The 26,333-nt window shown below is 43.2% G+C and overlaps 2 protein-coding genes across 4 annotated transcripts in view; both read right to left on the bottom strand.

Moving 5' to 3' along the window:
* Window positions 1-794: 794 nt before the first annotated feature.
* Window positions 795-9,275, bottom strand: sowahb (sosondowah ankyrin repeat domain family member B; the record flags this gene model as incomplete). The annotated part of the gene is made up of 6 exons (XM_080047346.1): window positions 795-1,721; window positions 3,060-3,247; window positions 4,227-4,597; window positions 5,918-6,145; window positions 6,855-7,827; window positions 8,721-9,275. The coding sequence occupies 6 exons, from the start codon at window positions 9,273-9,275 to the stop codon at window positions 1,238-1,240; spliced, it is 2,799 nt and encodes a 932-aa protein (XP_079903472.1). The 3' UTR covers window positions 795-1,237.
* A 5,382-nt stretch (window positions 9,276-14,657) lies between these two features.
* shroom3 (shroom family member 3) overlaps window positions 14,658-26,333 on the bottom strand; it is a 60,135-nt gene continuing 48,459 nt past the window's right edge. For 2 of the 3 annotated variants that reach the window (XM_080047002.1, XM_080047001.1), the window contains exons 18-25: window positions 26,131-26,222; window positions 25,329-25,989; window positions 23,648-23,915; window positions 22,791-22,936; window positions 21,020-21,098; window positions 20,040-20,205; window positions 19,491-19,612; window positions 14,658-18,429 (exon numbers count right to left, since the gene is read on the bottom strand). In XM_080047002.1, coding sequence (XP_079903128.1) covers window positions 18,022-18,429; window positions 19,491-19,612; window positions 20,040-20,205; window positions 21,020-21,098; window positions 22,791-22,936; window positions 23,648-23,915; window positions 25,329-25,989; window positions 26,131-26,222 — 1,942 coding nt within the window. In that variant the 3' untranslated portion in view covers window positions 14,658-18,021. Of the gene's footprint in view, window positions 18,430-19,490; window positions 19,613-20,039; window positions 20,206-21,019; window positions 21,099-22,790; window positions 22,937-23,612; window positions 23,916-25,328; window positions 25,990-26,130; window positions 26,223-26,333 lie in introns of those variants that run through there. The other variant, XM_080047003.1, reaches the window with a different exon arrangement.

Below are 26,333 nucleotides of genomic sequence, written 5' to 3'. Positions count from 1 at the left end.
TAACAGATATGTGCATAATACCTGTTATGTAAATACCTGTTAACCCTACACAGCCTTTTCTCTGCTCAGACAGTCAACGGCAGTGTCTCCTACTTGTTTACTTTACTTGGTCCATTCAACATGTGTGTGTGAGGTTATGATCCTACAGCAATACCTCCGTAGTAATGCTGCACAGTGCCTTTCTTATTTCCTCCTGTCTCTAGCTGTTTGTTATGATTCCTAATAATGCTCATAGTAAGCGTCTTCTATGCAAGACTCTAAAGAATGTAAAAATAAACATATATGGACACTCGCTGTCAGTCAGTCACTAGAAGTTTAATTCAATAACAACCCCTGTCAGTCTGTAAAACTTGGTATGCCCCACCACTAAGAGCTAACATAAAAACTATAATAAACTGACCTCCAGGTGTGAAAGCACTCTTATGCATTTAAGGAGGGGGATATGCGAGTGCTAAGAGCCAGTATGTGGCTGTGGGGGTCTCTGCCAGCGCCTCTTGTTGATCTTATCTGTGCCATGATCAGGCCTCAGTAGCCTGGGGAGACCAGCCTGACCTTTGGCAAGCTTCACATTTGTTTCTCTCCCGCAGATCAGTCCGGAAGGCAGCCCCTGATTGGTTCATGCAGTCGTCAATCTAGCCTCCAGTCAGACCGGGGCCCTCCCCACTTTAAATCCATTAGTGAAGTGATAAAGCTAGATTGAAAACTACATGAACCAATCAGAAGCAGGCTGCCTTTCCACTATAAATGACAGACTCAAGGTCCCAACTCGCCCCTTGATTGGCCTGATCATTTTTTGACCTAGACTCCTCCCCACGGAAATTGGAGAAAGTCCAGACTGATCTGCAGGAGAGAAACAGATGTGAAGCACAGGAGATAAGGCTGCTCTCACCAGGCTAGGGTCTGGAACCAGCCAGCAAAGAGTTGTTGAGTCGATGCCTCACGGTAAACCAGTCAGGTCTCAGAAACAAAATCATATAAATCTCAATTCTCAATAGATCTAAGAAATAATCTTGGTTTGGGCGCTCATGGTGTAGTGGTTAGAGCGTCCCCCCCATAGAGGCTCAGTCCTCCTCACAGCAGACAGACCACGGGTTAGAATCCAGCCCGGGTCGTTCTCTGCATGTCATTCCCCTGTCTAACCCATTTCATCTCTGTCTCTCTAAACTGTCAAATAGAGCTTGAAAATGCCCCCCCAAAAAATCTTTAAAAAAAAAGACATCAGATTATTCCAATAATTTTAAGACTTTTCAAGGGAGGAGTCAGACTTGTGTCCGTGAAAGGTGAGCAGCGACTTGTGTTTGAGAAAGGCTGCGATGGAGGACGACCTCTTGACCCTGGTGGTGCCCGAGGTGGTGAGCGGCCTCTCTCTGGAGGAGGCCATGGAGAGGTGATGCCTTCTGCGGCGCTGTTGGCTCTGCGGATGAGGCTGCAGCAGCTCCTGTTTGGCTCCGGTGGTGGGGTCTACTGTCCCACCTCCATCCAGCACAGCCCTCACAGGCGCCCCCAGCAAGGTGAAGACATCTGGGGGCATGGCGCGGCTCAGGTACTGCCAGGGCTTCTTCCCGGCCGTGTCCCTCAGCCGGGCGTCGGCGCTGAAGCGGTTGACCAGCAGACGCACGATGTTCTTGTGGCCGTGCATGGCGGCGATGTGGAGGGGCGTGTGGCCGCACGTCGAGCGGGAGTTTATGTCGAAGGATAATCCGGCCTTTTCAACTCCGTACCTGAAAAAAATAAAATAAAATAAAATAAAATAAAATAAAAAGACAGACAGACAGAGCAATATAAGTGCCTGGTCACATTCAGTATTCTTTTATTCTTTATTTCCATGTACAGTATTGTATTTTGTCTACATTTAATATAACTTTATTTTGCATTCTACCTTTTATTTATATGATGCATCTTATCTCTACACTTTTTATCTGCACAGTGTCCTTGCACTACTTTTGTGTTTATTTGCATCTCAGGTGTTGCTCTCTTCACTTGTGTGTTTCTCTTATACATTTTCTTCTTCTGCATTGCATTGTTGAGAGGAGCCTTGGACTTAAGAATTACATTGCCAATGACTGCTGCTGTAATTGTGCATATAACAAATACACATTTTGAATAGATCTAAGCATGCCTTTTTTTCCCCTTAGTTACATAAAACCAAATGGTAAATATTTTTCAAGTGCATTATGATTTTTTTGAAAATAGAAAGCAAGGAAGTTTTGACAGCAACTGAAACCCATTAGTGAAATATGTCATGAGCCGCTGGCTGGATTGTCATGACATTAGGCATGCACAATTATGGTCCGCAGAGCATAATTCTGGTGATTTTCTGACAAAATCTGCGGAGCAATATTCCCACTTGTACACCACTTACAGTTCACCTGTCAGCCTAATGGACTACAGAAGGAAATTAGCCTCCGAGCTACAATCTGGCATATTTACTGTGTACTGCTGTACATGTTCATTAATGTGCAATGTCCTTCAATAAATAAAAATAAATGTGAGCTACTTTTAGGTCAATGCAACATGCTTAACATTACATGGTAACAAACCGACTTAAAGCTTTGTATCAAATCAATATTAGCAGTTAAACTAAAAGCACATCCTAGCTTGCATACTGAGGTAAGTCTTAAACATTGCATTACATTTAATTTAGCTGATGCTAGCAACTATCATCTTGAAGTAGGAAGATAGCATTAAAGTTGTTGCCTAAGGGCCCACAGTGAACTTGCCACGCCCAGACTGGGAATCGAAACCCCAGTCTCCTAAACCCAAGTCAGTGGTGTTACCCACTGTTTGACAGTCCACACCACATTTAATGACCTTTGACCAAAAGCTAAATATCTCACTCTCTTGAAAAACTCTACAGGCTCTTTAAGGCTTGACACACAGGCAGAACCCATTGGTGATCCATGTGAGCCGCTCAGATATCACTAATTGCAACCCGCAAAGAGCTGTACTATTCAAACTATTTCCTTCAGGAGTTAAACCCGTTTGTGGAACAGGGATGTCTGCTAGCATTCTCAGAGTGCAGAAATGTAGAAGCTAATAACAGCAGGCTGCTTACGTACCATAGGGTGTTGAGGACTCTGTGGTCCCCGTGCTTGGCGATCCAGTGCAGCACGGTGAAGCCAGAGATGAAGTCCTGTCTGTTGAGCAGAGACGGGTCTTCTCTGAACAGGGAGTAGATGTCGGGCCAGGAGCCGGCCGCGCCCTTCACCAGCCAGGCATGCTCCCTGGGCTCCAGAGGAACCAGGGACTGAGGACAGGAGCAGACAAACCCAATCAACTGAGTGTTATCCAGGGTTTCCCCCAGTGAATTCCAAGCATGGTGGCCCACACCATGCCTAACTTGACGCCCCTACCATGCCTAGCTTAGGGAAGTTTGTTGTTTAGCCTACAGTTATTATCAAGATATTTGGTGTTAAGAAGGCATCCAACTCTTCCACGTCTCGGTTGGAAAAGGATACATACCATCTACTTATATTATCAACATATTACATGTATTTTCATAAAGACAGCGAGGCTACCCCTCACAAAATATAAGATAAACAGAAAAATAATATCATGGTGACATAATACAGTCATCGTCCAAAACATGAAATAATTATATTATTACAACTTTATGAACATTATCATATCATATTTTTTGTTTGTATAGTTCTTCATGACCTTTCACCAACACCTTCTTATCAGAACTGCAGAAATGCATCAGTACTCATCTGCCCTCTCTCAATCCCCAGAACACTCCGTTCTTCTGATCAGCAACTTCTAACTATAGCCAGATTAAATCAGATTATATCAAGGGAAAGGATGATCCAGCATCCTCAGTAGCCGCCTCAGAACTCTGGAACAATCCACCTCTTCAAATTAATGCCCCCCCCCCTGCTGATAGGTTCAAGAACAAACGTACATGTTCTCATTAGCATATGAGTGCCCATAAGGTATGAGTCCCTCTTTCACTCTTTTACTTTTTTTTTGCTTTAATAAAATCGGTCACCTTGGTCTCCCCCCTCCCCCCCTTTGTTCAGGTGTATATGCTTTAAGTTTAGGAGTATTAGTCTGCCTTGTTATTGTTTTATACTTCAGGAATGTGGTTGTTTTAAATGTGATTTTTTAATTTTTTAATTTGATTTAATGATGATAAAGTCATTTGACCTAGGTCTCACTCACCAGCCAAACTACCATAACAAGTGTACCGTAGGTTTTAATGGGACATTCTAAAAACCAACCCTCACCTGCCTACTGCTGGGGCATTCTGGGTGAAAGCTGGATGAGGTGGTGGTGTGTAGGCGCCTTCTCCTCTCCTCCTCCGGGCCCTCGGTGAGGTCTGCCAGGCTGGTGCAGCGTGGCGGGGTGGAGCAGGAGGACAGAGAGGAGGTGGACAGGTTGTACCTCAGGCTGAGGGAGGAGGAGATCATGTGCAGGCGGTTGAGGCGGGCTGCTTCACTCCCTCCCTCAGGCAGGATCTGGTCCAGGTCTGCGCCCACACTGCGACACATCCTGTTGCGCCGGTGGCTGCTGAGGCGCCGCGCCACCGCAGGGTGTTGCCATGGCGGCGGCGAAGAGGCCGAGCCCCCGCTGGACTCTGGGTCGTCATAGAGATCACCTGTGTGGGAGTGGAGGAGAGGGAGCATCGGTATCAGGCTGGGTGCTACAGTGTTATCGCAACACATATTAAAGGTCACGTATTATGCTCATTTAAAGGTTCAAAATTATAATTTGGGTTTCTACTAGAAAGTGTTTTTATGGTTTAGTGTCCAAACAAAACTTTATATTTCTCAGTGCCATTGCTGAATCCCCTCTTTTCAGCCTCTGTCTGAAACGCTCCGTTCTTTAAGCCCCACCTTCCAAAAAGCCCAGTCTGCTCTGATTGGCCTTGAATCTAACTGCCAGTTTGAATCTTAGCTGTCGATGTGAAGCACAACATCAGACCCATCTGAAGGGCTGATAAATAAGGGAAGCAAGGTGACTTTTTTCAAATAACTATGAACGCAAAAGCCCAGACCCACTGGGTTTACAAAATGTTTAACACAGAAAAGCAGCAATACTTGTTTGGTCAATGGGAAAGCTTGTTGTTCAAAACAACAACCAAAGAGTGTTCAGTAGCTTTGTTATTATGTGTGTCTCTGGAGACAAGTTCAGTCATGAAGAAAGTTCACTTCAAATTGTTATAGAAATTGATATCATAATCATGTATATTTCCAATATTGGCCTGTATTGTTAAACTAAATACAAGTACACGCATTGTAAAAGAACTGGAGAGGGTTTGACCTCCTCCTGTGTAGGTTATGTGTGCAACGCAGATGGGAGATGCCCATTGAGGTAAGACAGGTATGACAGAGCAAAGTTGTCTACGACTGGAATGATTGAGATGATATGAGGTCATGAAGGTTAAAACTGTGTAAAGCAAAGTTACACAATGCTGGAACTGAAAACATCTACACACTGTGTTGTCTACAGTTGTCGTTTGTAAGGCTACTTCTAAGTATTAGAACTGCTGAAGAGAAACCACCTCTCTTCAGTCATATCTGAAGTCCTCTCTGTGATTGCTGAGGATTGGCTCCTGTTTGCAAGCAATGAAGATCTACTGAGAACTTGAACAATGTGTCATCTGGTATTTTATTACCTCTCGTCCGCACTAGACAGATCAGATATGTCAGTTTCCACGACAGAATCTAGAACTTATTAAAAACTAAAAAGGAAGGCTCCCATAAAAAATACCTCAAACATATATAAAAAAAATAAAAAAATAAATAATAGCTGATACTTAGCCTATGGCAGACATCATATTCCAATAATAGCTGATGAATAAAAGCCCTTTCACTATAGAAAAAGTTAATAGAAAATAAACTCATCAACTTTAAGTTCTAGGATGAACATTGAACCTCTTGGCCGTCAGACGTTATGTTCCTCAACCTGTACCGACCTGTGGATTGGTGCAATGGAAACACACGGTCTGCAGAGGGCTTGTTGTCGTGGAGATGGTCGTTGGAGTGATGGAATGGTGAGGAACTAGCTGTGGGCTCCTGGTGGTCATGGAGATGGCCTGCAGAGTGATGCCAAGGCGCAGTGGTTTTATTGATGGTGCGATCAATGTTGGTCTGTTGGGCTCGCTGCAGTACCTCCTGGATTTCACGGCCGCCCATAGGCTTTCCTGTTAACACAGCATTACACAACTTTTGTATACTAATGTCCATGTTCTTCTCTTGTCAGTCAGTAAGAAATATTGCAACTCTCGTAAGTGTTCCTGATATTGGTAACTATCAGGTCAGAGTCATAATCGTATGTACTTACTTTGATCAGACAGTTCTATATCTATATATGTTAAATATATAAATGTAGACTGTATAACATTCAGACACAGTTCTTGCATTGTTGCTTCTGTTCTTAAAATCTTTAATATTTTAGAAGTTTGGCTTCAACATCTGGGGACTGACTAGTTTTACAAAACGCCACTCAAACCGTAAGGGAAAACAGTGCATTTGTTTGGGACTATTTTCAACAGTGGATTAATCCAAATGTGATGCTCTAGTCTAGTGAGTTGTCAAGGCAGAAGAGCTGAAAGAAAATAAACTTAATGACATGTTCCATCATCCTCATAGTGAGGAGCTCATTTGCTCATATGGTCCTTTATGGTAAGAACAACAAATGCTTTGTTAATGCCTTAAAGAAGGACATCCAAGAGTCTTTTGTGTTACCTTAGGGCAAGAGTGGAAGTCCCATGAGCACACAGGTTAAATGCACTGGTTTAAATGAAGATTTAAAAAAATGGTGTATTAAGGCACTCGTAACATAAAGACAAGAAACACGCCACTGCACGTTACAATAGTTTTTGGATCTTTGCATACAGACTGCTGTTGTACCTGCTCTGCTCTGAAGGTCCTCATGGCTGCTGTTCCACCCTGGTCCTCTAGGGGAGGAGCCTGGAGGTGACCTGTCGGTCCTGGGTAGGCCTGTGCTGTGGCTAGAGGACAGCCTTTCCCTTTGGCTTTGATCTGGACCCGGCCTAGGCTCCATCATCTGGACACCTGGATGCTGAGAGTACTGGAGGTCCACGTTGACTTCACGGCGAGGGGCCACCTCTTTAGCCCTGTCTGGGGACGGCCTGGACCACTGTCCTCTATGACCCACCCCTGAACCCAAGCCCGGACCACCACCAGGCCGGGGCATCGGTTCTCCTTCCATATGTTGGATGCAAATCTTGGGTATCTTCTTTTCCCTGGAAGAGCTGTCAGGGCTTGGAGGTCCACGAGGATCTAAGATACATGGAGATGAAGCAGACATGGCCTTCTCCATGTCCCCGAGAGGAGCACCCAGGGGCCAGGCTCCTCCTCCTCCTGAACCCCTCCTCATGGGGACAACCTCCTCCTCTAATTCATCTTCATCGTCATCATAAGACAATGCAGATTTGTAGCTGGGCCTGTGTCTGAAGCGACGTGGGGCAATCTGAGGTTCAGGACCTCCATGATGAATAGGAGGGTCCTCATGAAGACCCTTTTGAGGCTGAAGACACACCTCCCTCCCTCTGAGGGGTTGTGGGACTGGGACCTGCTGGCTGGTTTCTCCTTGATGTTTGACAGCAGAGACCACAGGTGTGATCCCAGGTGGAGGGTCCAGACCCCTGAGCTGTGCCACCGAAGGGGACTTGTTTCGGCCAGGCAGCTCTGACAGGTTGGGGATCTTCAAGTCTGTTCTTTGGGAGATCTGATTCATCACCTGAGCTGCTGCAGGTCTAATATCAGGTCGAACATCAGGTGTGATTCCAGGTGGAGGGTCCAACTTCAAACCCCCCCTGTGTTGTCCCACTGTAGTGCCCTGCAGAGGTGTAGATAGGACCTGAAAACCATTGAGAAAGAAGAGAGAAAAATCACCTATTACAAAACCACTTGAGTAAAAGTATCTGATTATTAAAGTATTTAAGTATCAAGAGTATTTGTGGAAGTATCATCAGGAAAATGTACTCATGTTCTACTAGTATATATATTAGATTTGAATATTGATATTTGAAAGCAGGGTTTGGTTCATTGTGGATTGAAGTATTTATTTTTCTATTTTGTTCGTAAATGAATTGTTTGCTTGGTAAAATTAAAATGAATTAATAGTCACTAGAAAATCTATATTTGTCACTCAAGTTATCGATTCATGTCTGCCTGTAGGGATACAGTATATGGGCTACTGTTGGGAAGTATACAATATTTCATAAACTCTTCATTTGTTATGTGTACAAAAATCCTACTTCGTAAAGTTATCAGATAGAGGCATATAAATAGTCGAGTCAAAAGTAGAATATTTCTCACAGAATTGTAGTATAAAGTAGAATGAAAAGAAAATATGTAAGTAAAGCGCCTGAAATGTGTAGGCCCAAGCCCTACTTAAGGTAGAGTCAACGATTCTGGAGAATGCTATAGTGCTCTTAGTGGGCATGTTGGTATCTATTGGGCCCCTTTGTTTAAATACTTTTGTTTACATGCCAGTTTGTGTGTAGCCTGTTAGGCCTACACCAAATTATTTTTCAGCACACACAGGCCTACGTGGCCAACAGGTAGAGAATAGTGAGGAGATATTCACTGATTCTTACTAAAAGGGATTTTGACAACAAGTGATCTTGAGAATTGCTGACTACCTTTAAGTGGGCCTAGGCTTACTTGAATACATTTAGTTACATTACACCTCTGGTGCCCTGGGCAGGATGCTTTGACATATTGAGGGTCTCTCCAGTTCTGACTCACCTCCTTTGCTGCTTCTGTTGGTCTTATGTGAACTTGAGGTGTTATCATGGTCTGTTGCTCTTGTTTCTGACTCACATTGGTTTCCACTTTGTTGTTGTTGTTGGGGAGCATGATCCCAGCCGCAGGTAGGACTGTTCTCCCGGCGGGAGTTCCACCAGGCGGGGCGGGTGTTGTAGTGGTCCCCTCCCTGAGCTTAGGAGGTTTCTGCAGAGGTTTGTCGGTGCTCCGAGCCGGGCTCGCTGTGGCGGCTGCCGGGGTGCGATCGGCGGGTGGCCGCGGCTGTCCGGAGGGGCGCACAGCCACTCCTTCTTGACCGCCCCTGCCGGGGACATATCCTTTGAATTTCTTCCTGAGAACGACATAAGAGACGCCGTCGAGCTGTTGCACCGTGGCCACGGAGTTGACAAACTTCTTGAAGAGATCCCGGTACCTGTCCCGGTCCTCATGGTCCCGAATGAAGCTCCTGAAGTGCAGCAGCAGGTCCGAGTTCTTCACCGAGCCGCCGCTGCTCTGGAGGTAATGTAACACGGTGTCCTGGGTGAAATCTGTGCCCATTCTACTCGTTTACTTTCATTAGTCTACTCGCTGTCTCTCTCTCTCTCTCCCTCCCTGCAGGGCTCAAAGGTCGGGCAGTTGTTTCTGTCAGACAGGAGTGAAGCCCCGCCCCCCCCTCACCTGCAGCATTCCTGCACAGGACCCGGATGTTTCCGGATACAAAGAACCACTTCACTGCTCCTGTTAAAATGTAACTTCAAGAACTTAACATACGGCCGTAAAGTCATCGAATTTGCATGATGAATATATATGGGGACCACTCCAAATTTTCAGTGTATCTTGGTTTAGGCCTACTCTTTAGAGGCATATATTTGAGTAAAACGAACATTTAGATTTGACAATATAAACTACTGACAACATTTCTACCAAATTCACAATAAAAATATTGTCATTTAGAACATTTTATATATTTAAGTAGGCCTAATGTAAAGGTAAAGATTTAAGAAAAATTGTATCTTAATTTTTTCCGGGGCTGTATATATAATATACAGCCCCGGAAAAAATTATATAAAAATTATATATATATATATATTTTGATAGATAGGTTTTTCTGAGGCAATCCATCTATTTATTTAACTTAGGGATACAAATAGAATGAGTGAAGAAGTGAAATATGTTATAGTGAACAAAACAATGATAAGATAAACATCAAACATGCTTATTAAACAGCTGATGCCAGCCTTTTATCATTGAGGTTGAATGGAAAAAGCACACACATATGTTTAGGCATGTGCAGTTGGTATTATTGAAGAAATGAGTAGCAATTTGAAAAATAATTATTAGGTAAATAAAATGGAATTCCACCACATATTGAATAAATAAATAATCAGATCTCAGATTGAATCATGTTTTGCAGGTGTCTCTGCAGATCTATCCCCAGACTGCAGTGCTGGAGGTGATCCTTGTAGACATTCATATTGAATGAATATTCTTTCAGTGAGGCAATCACAGTATATCCACACACTGGACACATCTTCTAGGCAGGGGAGGATCTGGAAAATGTTACATGGGGTGGCGAAGTAGGGGTGGGAATCTCTTGGCACCTCACGATTCGATTCGATTCCGATTCAGAGGTCAACGATTCGATTCAAAATCGATTTTCAATGCATCTCGATGCAACATTTTTTTTATGTACATACCCATGTGTGAATTTCAAAAATATATTTATACACACATCTGAGTTTACTCCTCAGAGTTTGCTAATCACTTCCTACTTTTGTGATGATCATTGAAGACAATCAACAGATGAATTACCTTCTCTAATATTGTATTAAGAGAAAAAGCTTTTCTTGTCACAAATATGACTTTCTATGAACAGTGCAATAATCAATGCAGCTTTCATTTCAACACAATATGGAAGTATGTAAAAACTAAACCGATTCAGTTTTATTTTATTTCTAATCTCGTAAATCATGTTTCTATAGGATTTCTATTCTATTATCTATTATTTTCTATGTCATTTCAACACATTGTACAAAAAGTATGGCTTGGAATTCAGCTCTCATACAAAAACGTAAACAGAGATAAAGCCGGTGCAGGTCATGGGTTTGCTGCTCTCAGCCCTTTTGAAGCCACTTTGGAAACAACTCGCACATGTGTGGTGTGCATGCGCAATGGCGCAGGAAGTATTAGTATTTACAAAAAAATAGATAAAAAAAAATTATAAAAAAAAAATCGATTATTAACTTTTCTGAATCGATTCAGAATCGTTCGAGAGAGAATCGATATTAATCGGAAAATCGAATGGGAGGACGGTAGCGGGAATCCCCTTATATATTATATTGATCATCATTTCTGATAAAATAAGACATTTGTAGCCTATACCTTAAGCCTACATAGCTTACCCTATACAACACATTGCTACAACAGAAAACAGGCAATCATTGAAACATGTTATTTTGAGTGACATGACATATGACACATAGTCTAGTCTAGTGGAATTTATATGGAAGGAGAATAACAATAGACTACAGTTGTTTAGGCTGGGACTGCAGTCAGACCCTCTGCCTACCTTTCATCTGCCTGCTGATCACTACCTGCCTCTGTCCCTCTGTCTGAATACAAAACCTCCTCTTCATCCCTCACATTTATTTCTTCTTTTCCTTCACTTATTTATTCATGTCTTTAACATATGATTATGTAACCTGGTTTAATTTGTGCAGCTCGTTTGCTGTGATATGTGAGAGTTTTTAGTAGGCTATGTTTGGCTGTTCAAACAAAAATGATCGATCTCCTAGCTAGCACTGTCAGGGTCACTGTAGTAACTTAATGCCTCAGAAACGGCAACTCTCTCTCTCTCTCTCTCTCTCTCTGTCTCTCTCTCTCTCTCTCTCTATCTCTCTCTATCGAAACGGCGACCCACCGTTAAATTGTATGGATCCGAACATGCAAGTTTTTTAAATATTTGTATCAAGCTATTGCCTACAAATTAATAAAAGGGCAATATGCTCCTACAAGTCACAAGCGAGTGATTTCCCTTTTGGCTAACGATTAATGGGTGTGCTCTTATTGATGAATTAGCTACTTTTACATTGCATTCAGGGGTGGATTACTGCACGGGCACACCGGGCACAGGCTCAGGGGGGCCCTAAGCCAGAGATACTGATAGTAACTTTTCATGTCCCATAGTCAAAGAGCTCAGTCACTCATGTCAATAACAGGGTCCAAAAAGGAATAGCCTATAACGATGTGGGGAACATCAAATAATCAAAGTTCACATTTCCTCTTTTCTCTGATTTGAAGCTTGTTGCTTAAATGTTTGATATCAGGGCAGAAAAAGATCAAATAAAGATTTTCTGAAGTCAACTCTGATTGTGTTTTATATTAATCCTTTAAAATGAACAATAATTATAATACCTGATACTTTTAAAGCACTTTCTAGAACTCATATTTGGGGAATTTGATGAAATATTCTGTCGTGGTGTTGTCAGTGTGTAGAGGTTGAGTCAATGTTCCTCTTTCTATTAACCTGTTGATCAATAGTTTCACCATCGTCTCCACAGAAAGAATATCAACAGAGTCTGGTTTAATAAGAGGAAATTACACACACACGCACACATAGTTAGTTCACTCACTCACTCACACTCACTCACTCACTCACTCACTCACTCACTCACTCACTCACTCACTCACTCACTCACTCACTCACTCACTCACTCACTCACTCACTCACTCACACACTCACTCACTCACTCACTCACACACAGACAGTTTATTAAATCAGTTTTATTTCTAAAGTCAAGACACACACACACACACACACACACACACACACACACACACACACACACACACACACACACACACACACACTCAGTCTTTACCTTGGACCACCTCTGGCTCAGAGCGATGCAGGTGTTGGCCATGGTGGGCATTACATTAATTACAAATTTAACTTTAAGTTAAATTGGTGTGTTTAAAATTCACAAGGGTAAACTGACTTCACCTTCAGATGCTCGGAGCTGGTCAGTTACTCTTCGCCGGGCTGCATGGTGTGTGTGACAAACTGTGTGTGATCGCCGATATGCGCAATTGCGCATATGATGCAGGGCCGTGGCTAAGTGTTTGAGAGTAAGGGCATAAGATTGGATTGAAAATTATTTACTTTTGTTCAATTTATTGTTTGTTTCAATTATTTGAGTGGCTTGTTGACATAGTGGCGGTTTGTTCTAACAAGTACATTTTTGAGAATGCAAAAGTTAGGGGGGCAGCTGGGGGGCAAGGCTCTTCAGTGGGGGGGGGGGTGGCTGCCCCCCTTTCCCCCCTGTAGAACCGCCCCTGCTTCTAGGAGAATGGACGAGCAAATTGATGGAAAAAATATATAGACACACAACTAAAAAAAGTAGCAGGTTCTTAGGCCTGTAAATGGAGTGAAAGTCAAAATGAACTGTTACTTTATTTGAAGTCAGAATGTAATTCCTACCTTATGGAAGTTATTATAATATGTAATCTTAAAATCTCCATTTTAAGATTTTTTACTCCTGAGTAAAAAGTAAATAAGTCCTCCTCTCTAAATGACAACATTATTGTCAACATTATTTTATTCTCATAACCTTCCAAAGTCATGCAAATATTTTCTGATCTGACTCCCCTATCAGTGGGACGTCATCGTCAGCATGTCAACACTTCCTTAAGACATAATAATATCATAAAGGGACTGATCGCATCCTAATGTTCTGACAAGGGTTCGGCTGAAGCCTATAGGCTTTAGACATTTCCCCAAACTACTCATGTTGTCTTTTTAAATTATCAGCACAGTCTCCTTACTTTACATAGATCCATTTGATCCACTATTGATATATTAAATATGTCTGAATGCAGCTATAAAGCTACAATAATTAAGCTTTTGTGCTGTGCAAGTGTGGCCACTAAGGGGCAGAGGAGACCGGCTACAAACACGGCAATCATTTGTATTCATTGAACTTGCTTGCTAACAGTTGCTTGAATAAAATATACATCAAGCAGACACTGACCTGTATGAAAATGTATTTTGAGCCATATTTGCGGCCATCTCATATATGAGTATAGCTGTAGTGTACAGTCGTTTTTTAGAGCTCTTTCTCTGCTGTAGTAGAAACAACTTTAATGCATGAGAACCTTGAGAATAAATGAAAACAATAAAGTTGTGGGCTGGAAAATGAAGATAATAGTATCTTCATTTCTATTGATTTCATTGACTGCACTTGCTTCTGACTATAATACACCCACTAGTGTCGCAGAAGGCAATGCAGACAGTTAAGCAAGTAGCTAGATAGCTTATTTGCTTACTTACACTTCACTTTCTTAACTTCAGGGTTTATGAATTAGATTGTGTCAAGTGTCTACGGATGAAGGACAACATTATCTAATTTCTAAATGAATGTTGATTTAAACTTTGGAGCCTAAGGCTTAATCAAGGTCTCATTATCTAATAGTGTGTGTTGAGATATGATGTCCATGATCTCTTAAACATTCCCAAAACAAGTGTGATATGTTTTGAATGTGCAGAAACATTTGAACGATACAGGAGAATAACAAGGCTATTTGAAAAGCAATTCAGAAGGAGAGCCTTACTGCTTTACATTACATTATATTTGTGTCACACAGTGTACCTTCTTTTTACATAAATAAAGACATTTCCATAATTAATTGGTACAAAAGCCCTTGGAACTTCAGCTTATTCTTTGTGAGTTCTTACTATGAGCGACAATTAAATTGGGTTTCTACTATTGCACAAATATTAGAAATGTGTGTGTGTGTGTGTGTGTGTGTGTGTGTGTGTGTGTGTGTGTGTGTGTGTGTGTGTGTGTGTGTGTGTGTGTGTGGCTGGGTGCGTGCATATGCGGGACAACTTGGAAAAAACAAAGTCATTTACAAAATACATTTATTCTGCAAAAACCAGGAGCAATTTTTTCTTAATCGTCCCTCTTTCATAAAGCCAACATTGAATTTCATTCAACGATAAACCAAAAAAACGTGTGTGGGATATGCTGTCGTGTCTCGGCAAACAACATACACAATTATTAATCAACAGTAAAATTCATGGTTAATGGATGAGGACATAAGGCAGATTGTGTGCTTTAGTGTACGTAGAATAAGACAAAATGACAATGTTAAACAGGTCCTCTAAACAGTCAAATGGGTGTAGGGTGAAAACGTCCATTGATCAGCACTGCAGCTGCTTGAAACCCCTTCTGTATTGCAGATCCAGCACACTGCTCAATATATATCAATTATTTACCAATGATGCCTTGTATGCCATTTTGTTTGGCCCAATAGCACCTGCTATGTAGCAAACCCAATTAAACTTCAATATTTTCAAGAGTCAAATTTAAACCTGGTAATTCATTGGCAGACGAAAGAGTGGATCCTATAAGCGTGAGGAGCATGTTTGGTTTTATTGTTTGAATGTAGGTATCTGATTGACTGTTGAGTATTGCGCCTTCTTTCCTTTATTGATGAGTTATGACACATGATGAAATACTTCACGGTTGCTCCAAACACATCACTCAATCATTCTGTTAACTTGTCATGACCATAGGAAAGTAGTTCCTGATTTCAGCAATTATAAATCCACGAGGGGGGGATAAGAAAAAAATAAGGCTTAAGGGGCAATCAAGCAATTTGTACATGTCAGGTTTATTTATCGGAAGCAGTGCTATTCAGCTGTACTGTATACTGTCTACTGTGGCTCTGGAGGAGATTGTATGAGCATGGTGATGTCATCAGGTTTACTATCATTATAAAAGAGAGTCTGTGTTATTACTTGGAGGTGTGGAGTTTTAAAGATGGGTATTTATTGTGCAGGGAATGTCTACTGAAAGTTGCCATTAAGTTGCATTATGGGAAATGTAGGATCCAGTGTTTTGCGGGACTGTGACTTCTCCGTAAAAGAAATGATGTGCAGTTTTACGTAAGTAGTGTTGAATTCCTCTCAGTGTTACAGTGTGTACAGCCTTTATCATTTCTATCAGCCTTCCTCCAGAGTATCATTGAAACAACACTTAACTGTGTGTTTTTACCCTGTGTGTATGGTTAGGTTTCAGTAGATCTTTGTAAACCATCGCAGCCTGATCAAATACTGTAATAGTGGGAGACAACTTGGAGATAGGAAACTTGAGTTTGTTCGACCCTGGAAAAAACGTCATCTGAATCCAGAACTTCCACTATGCTGAAACAGGTCAGTTGAATTGATTAAGTGATTGATAGGGCATTTATCAGCAATCTCATTGATTGATCTATATCTTTTGGGGTTTCATATAATCTTAAATGAAATATATTTTGATTTGGTAAAGTGGGGAATTTGATTTTATTCTTGGAAATGAATGGACTTTTATATTGACTGTATTGAAGGTAATTGTTTCTCTAGTAAAACATACTGGAACTTTGAACAAAGGCAAATGAAAAGTAAAGAAATGTTGACCAAACAAAATCTTAAAATCCAAACTTTAAGCCCAAACTGATGTCTACAAAACGTTTTTGTCCTTTGATTAAAAATCTTTGGGATCTCAACTTTATCCATTTAACTTTTAAAGAGATGTAAGCAAAACAATGTTTTATCATTCAGTGTAAATTATGTTGCAAAAGACAAACAGTAGTCAAACTGCTAAAAAGTGCTATAAGCTCCAGACAGACAGACAGTAGTGACAGTAGTAGTGTTACAGTATTATGTGACAGTGATCATAGCAGTTCTCTCAAAGCAGTCGCTTCTTCAGATCCTCACTTTCTTATCATAGTGTTTTGTACGGAAAAGGTTCCCTCAACATTTGGTGTTCATTTAAGTTGACTGTACATGTGCGAAAGCGGAGCAGGGTTCTTGTGAAAGTCTCTGTAAAAGATTGACAATCAATCAAAGTGACACTTCATTTTAAAAGGTGATTGTGTGTTCGTCTTTGGTGCGATATATAACACACCTGCTCACTCAGAAATACAGAGTTGCTGGAGAAACGTCTGAATGTCGGAGGCTTCCTGAAGGCATCACCAGGGTTGTTAAAGGACAATTCCAGTGTGATCGGATACTTTAGTCTATAAGGAAAATGGAAGATATATGAAAGCTACATTTGACATTTACAGCCTTAAAGATACAGTGTGTAATATAGGAGAATTTTGGCATCATCAAGTGGTGACACCACAACACTTCCTCCCTTTGGGAGAATTTACAGATTCTGGCCTTCAAGGACCAGCAGCTAGTTACTAAAGATGGCATCATCCACCACTGCCTTTCAACAATATCAAGTGATAATGTGAAGATGTATTTAGTTATTTATACTATAGTAGTAGTTCTTCGTCTTCCAACAGGTGCATTACCGGTGGTCACCAACTAATACCTGCTCCTAGGTATATTTAAGAGGCTCATTCTAAGGTAATTAAAAGCAACTTTTATCCCAGCGATAACACACTTATTTAAACATACTTGTGAATATTAAATTCCCTTTTTACCAAGTCTGTTTTGAAAAATGGCAATTTCCTTTACACACTGCGCCTTTAAATTGCTGCCCTTGTCTTTACTGTTAGGACTATGTAGAGATTGAAAGCAGACATACTAAGCACTTAGAGGATAATAGCTAGAAAACTGTGGGGAATTAACCCGTAACACTGGAAATGTCCTTTGAATGATTGGACAATGGACTTCCAACCTGAACACACCTGATGGTTTTTAGAAGTCCCCTCTCCGAGCAGAGGATCATTGGGCAGACGCTGCTGATGTTGAGGTGAATGGGTGTGAATGTTGCGAGACACATTAAAAGGCGTTGACTTCTTCATGTGTGTGAAGTCTGCATAGTCGTTTCAGTGTTCAAACAGAGCCTGTTTCAGGCCAACCTTTTTCCTCCTGTTTAAACTCCTTCTCTTCAGAGGAGTGAGTCTTTAAGCCTGGTGAGGGGAGGAGCCTGGCCACATCCGTTAGTGGATGGCAGCCCCCTGATTGGTTCCTGTAGTCATTGTCGTCAACACAGATTGACAAATTAGCTTGTGAGAGTATGGCTGGTCTCACGAAGCTACATTGACGACTGCATGAACCAATCAGAAGCTGCCTTACCACTTATAAGGGACGAACGTTAGGTCAGAACGTGGGTCCTGATTGGCCTGGTCATTCTTTGACCTGGACTCCTCCCCCACGGAGATTGGAGAAAGTCCAGACTGATCTGTGAGAGAGAAATGAATGTGAAGCACACAGGATCAGGCTGGTGTCTCTAAGGCTATGAGTCTTTAGGTAGCCATTTGTCTCTTCTTCATAGCCACTCCTCACAAGCGGCCCCCGGCGATGACATCACAGCGACGTCACGGTTGTGGGCTTGACCGAGGGGGAGGAGGGGCTCGGGCTCACAGAGGGGGGGAGCAGCGGGGGGAAAGGGGAGGAGCTAGCGATGGGTCCGGATGAGGAGAGTAGACTCCCTCTGGACCAACCGCGGGCCTGGGTCAGCTCCTGGGGCAGGCTCTCGGCCAACCGCAGCAGCTGTTCTTCCGCCTGCCGCACGAGCTCGTCCAGGTGGCGCTGGCGGACCAGCAGGGAGGGTTTGGAGCTGACGTAGCGCCGGTAGTCCTGGAGCTGAGGCCCCGTGAGGCAGCGCGACAGGACGGAGCCCACCACGCGCTGGCGACGCTCCAGGTTCTCCTTCAGCTCCACGGCATCCTCCGTCTGGGCCAGCAGCATGCTGCGCTTGTGATGCAGAGAGTCCTGGACAAGAGCAACAGGACACAAGTCACGTATCGAGGAGGTTACACTGAATCTAAAAGGAATTACTGACCCTGCTCATGTCAACATCAAAACTACAACTGTTATATCGTCCAGCCATCGGTGGCCACATTGAGCACATTGTTTCTAAGCAGATCTCATTTTTAGTTCTGAAAGCTCAGATGCATCCCCCCTGGACTGTGACACTGGATGAACAGGTGCGATACTTTAGCTCCACCTTGTGGCAGCAACGCAGCACAGCAACCCAGAGGTGAGGAAGTTTCCTGTTTAGTGCGTGTGTGTGTGTGTGTGTGTGTGTGTGTGTGTGTGTGTGTGTGTGTGTGTGTGTGTGTGTGTGTGTGTGTGACTGAAACAACCAAGGATATACAAACTGAAAATAGTTATGAACTAACAATATAAAAACAAATACGAACAAACGATGAGTAAATAGACAATTTATTATGTAATCAGATATTAATGATTAACAGCTTTATGAATAAGTGTGGTGTGATTATCACCCTGTCGGCCATTATCAGTGGTGACGAAGCAGCTGGTACAGTTGTGTGATAGTTAATATGTGACCAGGGACACTGTGAGGGTTGTCATGGCGCTTTGAGATAAATGAAGGTACAGTAAACACTGACAGAGACAGTCAGGCTCGTCTCCATGTCATATTTTACACTATCTGGATGAACCTCCTAAATCTGAGAGCTGGGATCAAGAACAAAAAGTACCTGAAGATGATAGAGTCAGAGAGAGGCTTAAAGCCAGATAATATGAGTCCTGTGATGCAGATGACTGGGCAGGTCAACAGGCACATGTGTTTAGGGTGGAGTCAGTGATTCTGGAGAATGCTTGTAAACTGGTGTACTGTTAAACCCTTTTGTTTACAGAGCCTACACTGGTAATTAACACTGGATTTTTTTTTCAGTGCACTGCCCACACAGAAGGTAACGGATTGTGAGGAAATATTCACTGATTTTGACAACAAGCGTTGTGCAGAATCGCTGACTCCACCTTTGACAGATAAACAGACAGACAGGTATGGTGGTGTGCTGTCTCACCCTCTCCTCTACTGAGCCCTCCCTGGTCATGTCCTCTCTCTCCAGGGCCAGCAGAGAGCGCTCCATCCTGGACAGACGGCTGCACAGAGACAGCAGCAGGTTCACAATCTTCTCCAGATCCCCTGCAAACAAAACACAGCCACACTTATTACATTATAGTATTATGAAAACATATGAATACATTGTCGGGCCATTCTTGTGAACGCGATATCTCATGAACGCTTTGAGGGATTTCCTTCAAACTTTGCACAGCTGTCCTGTCTGACACAAGGACGAACTGACTAGATTTTGGAGCTGCGTTCATGTGACCTCATGCCTCATGAACGCAATATCACCAGAACGCTTTGAGGAATTTACATAAAATTTGGCACAAACACAAAAAAACTGATTATGTTATGGAGTTCACAGATCAAAGGTTACTGTGACCTTACATATTGTCAGGGGCGCAGTGACCTTGTACCATATTGTAGCTTCTGAGGAGCTTCTCTAAAACATTGTCTACAACCACTGGACTTTCACAGTTCAGCGTTTGAGAGTGAGGGGTCGTACCTATGAACATGATGTACTTTTCCCTCTCGTTGGGTTTGAGGTGTTCCTGGATCAGTGTCTCCATGCCGGCCCCCAGAGCCTGGTGAAGCCTCTGCTCCTCACACAGTGCCTCCTTCTCCTGCCTCAGGGCCGCCACACTGAGCCGCAGAGCCTCACACAGATCCATCTGAACACAGGGGGGGGGGGGGGGGGATAACGCAATGTTGACTTGTTTGTCCCTCACTTTGTATGCTTTATTTATATGTTCTTAGTTTGCTTGTGTTTATGAGCAACACATTAAAATAAATACCTTCATATCCTGTAATGAGTTTAACATATTATTTAAATCTGACAAACTCCACCTGTAACTGTTTAAATTAGGCTTTTTATTGTACTTGCAGCCATTCTACATCACTGTCTAAATGTTCAATTAATAATAATTAATAATAATAATAATAATTGATAGGTTTTATATAGCGCTTTATTGCCTAGGCACTCAAAGACGCTTTACAGGGTTCCTGGTTCAATTCGTTCACACACAGTCATACCGGTGGTGGTAAACTACGAGAGTAGCCACAGCTGCCCTGGGGCAGATTGACGGAAGCGTGGCTGCCATTCAGCGCCAACGGCCCCTCCGACCACCACCTCAAACATACAGCAATCATACACATTCACACAAGGCAAGGTGGGTGAAGTGTCTTGCCCAAGGACACAAGTGGCCGGGCGGGGATCGAACCGCCAACCCTTGGATCGTTGGCCAACCCGCTTAACCACCTGAGCCACAGTTGCCCCAAATGTTTTCTTCTCTTTATCAGTTGTGTATTTGCATTGTATATTGTGTATGTATTGTTGTTTTTGCTTTGCATTTGCTTGACTCGACATCATTGCAAATGAGGGTCAACCCTCAATCGATCTCTCGAGGGTAAATAAAGGTTAAAGGGAAAGGAAATGAAAATGTGTGTCGGTCTCTGCTGGAATGTATTTAGAGATCGGTATTTTACCTTCCTGGTGTCGAGGTCTTTCTCCTCCTCATCCACATCGCTCTCCGTCTGAGCAGGAACACAGACGCCATCTTGGATCCTAGGAGGAAGTTAAAATGTTATTTAAATTCCAGAAGAGGAAGAAAATGTGAGTGCCCTTTCCATTCAAATTAATTTTTATTTTTTTTATCTTGCACTTCTACTGTTGATGGTAAAGAGGGGCCGGTTGAAATATGTCAGCACATATAGTAAAAGGAAATTCTAGCAATTGAAAGAGACAACAATGGAGATAAACAATTACAATTGTAAACTCATCCAGATTTTTCTTTAAAACATTCCAAACTTCTTATCCGTTTTAAAATCAAATTGACTTTATAAGTAAGTATTCAGTAAAGAAAAGCATATGGAATCAAAGCAAAATATATAGATGGAGAGGAGCCTTCACCATATAAATCTCTTCATAATAAAAACTCACATCTATTGTGTTATACCAACTTTGACCACTAGGTGTCAATGTTGTACAGCTATTGACAGATCAGTGTGACAGCTGGAACAAACACTCATATGGCAAGATGGACGGTCAGAAAAACTAAACTGAGACTTCAGTCTTTTGGTCATGTACACATTGAAACCTTTATCCGGAAAGGCTAAGATCCGTAATTTTTTTAAACTTCATTAATTCACAAAGTTCTTCAAGGACTCATCTGTGTAGGGGAAGGGAAATCGAACACACTTTCCACACTCAACTATTGAGAAACATTGATCAGGTTTGTCTGGTCTCTCCTGTGGCTGAAACCGCCAAAACCGTCTAACTTGCTAGCCCAGCTGCTCCTGCCACGACCTGGCAACAAACGGCAACAAAAGGCAACACACTCAATAGATTTTTGCTTCATCATCTCAGTGTTTGAAGAAAAATCTACTTTTGAACTGGGAGAAGAAAAAAAACGACACCCAACTAGCACACACACATGCAGCTGCAGGAGAGAGTTCCACCGAGGTCACATATCAAAGTATATAAACAATAACCTCCGTGGGACTCCCGACCGGGGACGTGCATAACAAGAGAACGGACGCCTCCTAATTGATGGTTGTTTGCTTTCTTTTTCAAAGAGGAAGCATTCCTTCCATGAACACCATGTCCGCCCAAACAAAGCACAAACACTTTAAAGATGTCAACTGACTGAGGACATGCAGAGACAGTAGAAGGTTTTTTTGTCAGTGGCTGATAGGAGAGGGAGGCTGTCAGCAAAACACAAGCACCGTGACAAATGTTGGTTTACAGGAAGTGTTTTCAACCCCCCCCCTCCCCCTTCCACCCTCCACCCCACTCGCTCATCTTATCCTTCGTTTACATCAATTTTACTTTCTGCAATCTGGTCCCGGGGCTAAATAAACACTCTTAACATGAAGGTCTTCATCCTCGTCTTGCACTTTTAAAGGCAGTCAACAGGGATCCTCTTCAAGTATTGTACTATACCATCATCTGTCTGTGGTGTTTTTCTGCATTCCATCCATGTGTTGTTATTCAGCCTCTGCTTGAAACCCCACTATCCTGCCTTGACCTCGCGTTCCTACTGTCTTGGTGGTAAGAGCGACAGCAGTAGTATTTATCAGGGAGTCTGAGTGTCAAGTCAAACAAACCAACATGCTTAAAAACCAAAAGTGCAATTATTGAAATGATAATATTCACAAAAAAAAAGTCAAGAGTTTTGTTGATGTTAAAACTCAGTGGCTTTTAAAATATCACTGAAAAGGTGTTTTGGAAAAGTAAAGCAAATGATGTCAGAATTACCTGTTAGCCCATTGGCTACTGCGCCTGCGTTGCCATGGTGATTTACCAAGCAGTTGGCTGTTTTGAAAGACCTCCTCCATAAGCTCTACGGTGGATTTACTCCCCCATGTGTCCAGGAGAGGCGCCAGTGAGTGGTCCTGTAACAGCTGGGTACAATGACAAAAGAAGATGAGGTCAGTTTGGATGTCACAGGTACGTAAGTATAACGGGAAAGGTAGGAGGGAGAATGAATCACACTGATCAAGGTAGAGTAAGGAAGACTAGATACAATATCAAGTCACAATCACATAGGTAGGTACACTGACCAAGGTATGGTCAGAACATAAAAGACTAATGGCGATTTTTTATTACATAGTGCTGACTGTACTCTACTCTACCCCACCCAACCCAACCCTACTCAACTCTACTTTACTCTACCCTACTCTACCCTATCCTACTCAACTCTACCCTACTCTACCCTATCCTACTCTACTCTACTCTACTCTACCCTACCCTACCCTACCCTTCCCTACTCTACTCTACTCTACCCTACCCTACCCTACCCTACTCTACTCTACTCTACCCTACCCTACCCTACCCTACCCTACCCTACCCTACCCTACTCTACTCTACTCTACTCTACCCTACCCTACTCTACTCTACTCTACTCTACTCTACTCTACTCTACTCTACTCTACTCTACTCTACTCTACTCTACTCTACTCTACCCTACCCTACTCTACTCTACCCTACCCTACCCTACCCTACCCTACCCTACCCTACCCTACCCTACCCTACCCTACCCTACCCTTCTCTACCCCACCCAACCTTACCCTACTCAACTGTAACTACTGTAACTGCGGAGGACAGGTACCCACCAGCTGCCGGGCCAGTGCTTCAACTCGCAGCTCCTCGGATGTCTTCTCCCTCTTGTGTAAGGGCTGGTACTCTAGACCCAGGCTGTCCTCTGGCACTGTGGAGGCAGTGACGGAGGTAATGGAAGAGGGCTGAGGCTTCTGGGTAGGGAGGAAGCTGGGCACTGGAGGAGGAAAGGAGGAAGACGAAGGGGACGTCGGAGCAGAGTGGAGGGATGACTTCACGGTGGGAACCATGGAGTTGTTCAAGAACTCCATGCTACGACTGAATCTAAAGGAAGATAGATAGAGGAAATAGAAAAGCAGATAGAAAAATAAGAGAGAATTTCTACAACAAGAGTATTTCAATTCAGGTTCCAAGCTACACTTTTTTTTTTAGATTGAATGTTTCAAAAAACAGGGCCATTGCCTACTGATTGATGAACATCGTAGCTGATTGCCATATGTACTCCGTAGTCAATCACACCATAACACCAAATAAAAAAACAATAAAAAAAAGAAAAACGGGGACGCCTTTAGCTCAGTTGGTAGGGCGTCCCCTCCATGGGCCTCGGCCAGCAGCGGACCCGGGTTCCATTCCAGCCCGCGGTCGTTCTCTGCATGTCACTCCCCTCTCTGCCCCATTTCAACTCTGTCTCTACACTATCAATAAAGCATAAAAATGCCAAAAAAATATCTTAAAAAAAAACACAAGTTCATTGTCAAGTGCTTAAGTGCTAAGGTATTAAAGTGCTAGTGTTATTGCACATCGGCTTATTGCAAAAGTGTATAAAGTGCTGTAGATTCAATATCAACTTTTATAGGTATTATTGCACTATATAACTGTATTGTTTGCACAATAATTAAAGATTGATACATCGATTCTGGAGAACCCTTGTTTTCATTTATTTGAATATAATAATAATAATTGATAGGTTTTATATAGCGCTTTATTGCCTAGGCACTCAAAGACGCTTTACATTTCCTGGTTCAATTCGTTCACACTCAGTCATACCGGTGGTGGTAAACTACGAGAGTAGCCACAGCTGCCCTGGGGCAGACTGACGGAAGCGTGGCTGCCATTCAGCGCCAACGGCCCCTCCGACCACCACCTCAAACATACAGCAATCACACATTCACACAGGGCAAGGTGGGTGAAGTGTCTTGCCCAAGGACACAACAACCATGACACAGGTGGCCGGGCGGGGATTGAACCGCCAACCCTTGGATCATTGGCCAACCCGCTTAACCACCTGAGCCACAGTCGCCCCAAATATCTCGCCACGATACCTGTCAGTACTGTGTGAGCGCTAAAAAAAAATCTTCATTAACAGTCTAGGCTCTGTAAATGGGCATGTTGCTAGTTACGGTGGGCATAACCCATTGTCTTCATACCAATTGTACAGAGGCTGTTTATTAACACAAGATTGTTTTCAGCTCACACACAATGCGGCCAGGTAGCCGATCGCGAGGAGATACTTACTGATTTCGACCAAAAGTGCTTTTGATAACAAGCTTTCTCCAGAATCGCTGCCTTCATGTTTAAATTAGCACACAAAGATATATGTACAGTATGTATCAAGGTCACAGTCCTGGATTGTCCCCAGTCGCATCCCCAATGTCACCCAAAACAAGTGAGCCCACACCTACAAAATACAAGACAGACTACACATCCAGTGGATTAGAATCCAAATATACTACAAACCTTTCCACGGTCTGTCCAGCTTTCTCCTCCAACTCTGGAGGAGGAGGAGGGAAGTCCTCCAAGATGGTGGTCTCTTTGATGGGCGGAGGGGGTGAGGGAGGGGGAGGATTTTGGAAGAAGACGTCGTCAAAGTCCTCCTTTGATACGCTGGTTTCTAGTGGATACTGCTGCTGCTGGTGGTCGCTGGTGCCAAGGCTGGACTCGGAGATTCTCAAAGAGAACAGGCCCTGACGTATGGACGGATCAGTAGGAGACGATGGGCTGTCCTCCATGTTTGTTGTTGGCGTCGCTGGTGAAACCCGTTTGGAATTTTCTTCTCCAGAATCCACTCCTCTCATCCCCAAACTAAAGGCTCTCACTCTGTACACGTCATCGGTAGGGTCTTCTAATATGCTGCCGTCCCCTAAACTGCGTGTTTCGTCGCAGCCCCGGCCCGCGCTAGATGGTGGGATGTCTGGGAAGGTGATGGAGTCCAGGTTGGCTTGGCTCAGTCTTTCGCTTGCGTACCACTCTGTGCTGCCTCCCTCCTGAGCCCTGGGTGGGGAGAAGGGGCAGGGCAGACCCACGGAGGCCGCCAACGTGGAGGCACTTATGACCCGCTGACGCTCACTGGTCCTCTGTCGCTCCCGACGAGTGACGGGCGTCTGGGAGGAGCCTGGGTCTAGGATCAAGAGCAGAAGGAAAAAATATTATTTGGTTTAATTGTCAAATGGTGAGCATATGCTTGCCATAGAGCGATGGAGGGGAAGCCATACATTTGATATCAATGTGGGTTGTTTTTGTTGTTGTTATTTTTGCTCACCTTGTGAAGCTGCAGCAGGCTGGACGGTGTTCGGACTGTGCTGGGAGTGTTGAGGAGAGATGATGTCACCAGAGGACAGGGTGTATGAAGGCCTGAGAGAGAGAGAAAGAGAGAGAGAGAGAGAGAGAGAGAGAGAGAGAGAGAGAGAGAGAGAGAGAGAGAGAGAGAGGGAGAGAGGGAGAGAGAGCAAGAGAGAGAGAGAG

This window comes from Ammodytes marinus (genome assembly GCF_949987685.1).
Source record: "Ammodytes marinus genome assembly, chromosome: 18".
Taxonomy (NCBI): Eukaryota; Metazoa; Chordata; class Actinopteri; order Uranoscopiformes; family Ammodytidae; genus Ammodytes; species Ammodytes marinus.
This window is presented reverse-complemented; position numbering and strand designations above follow the sequence as displayed.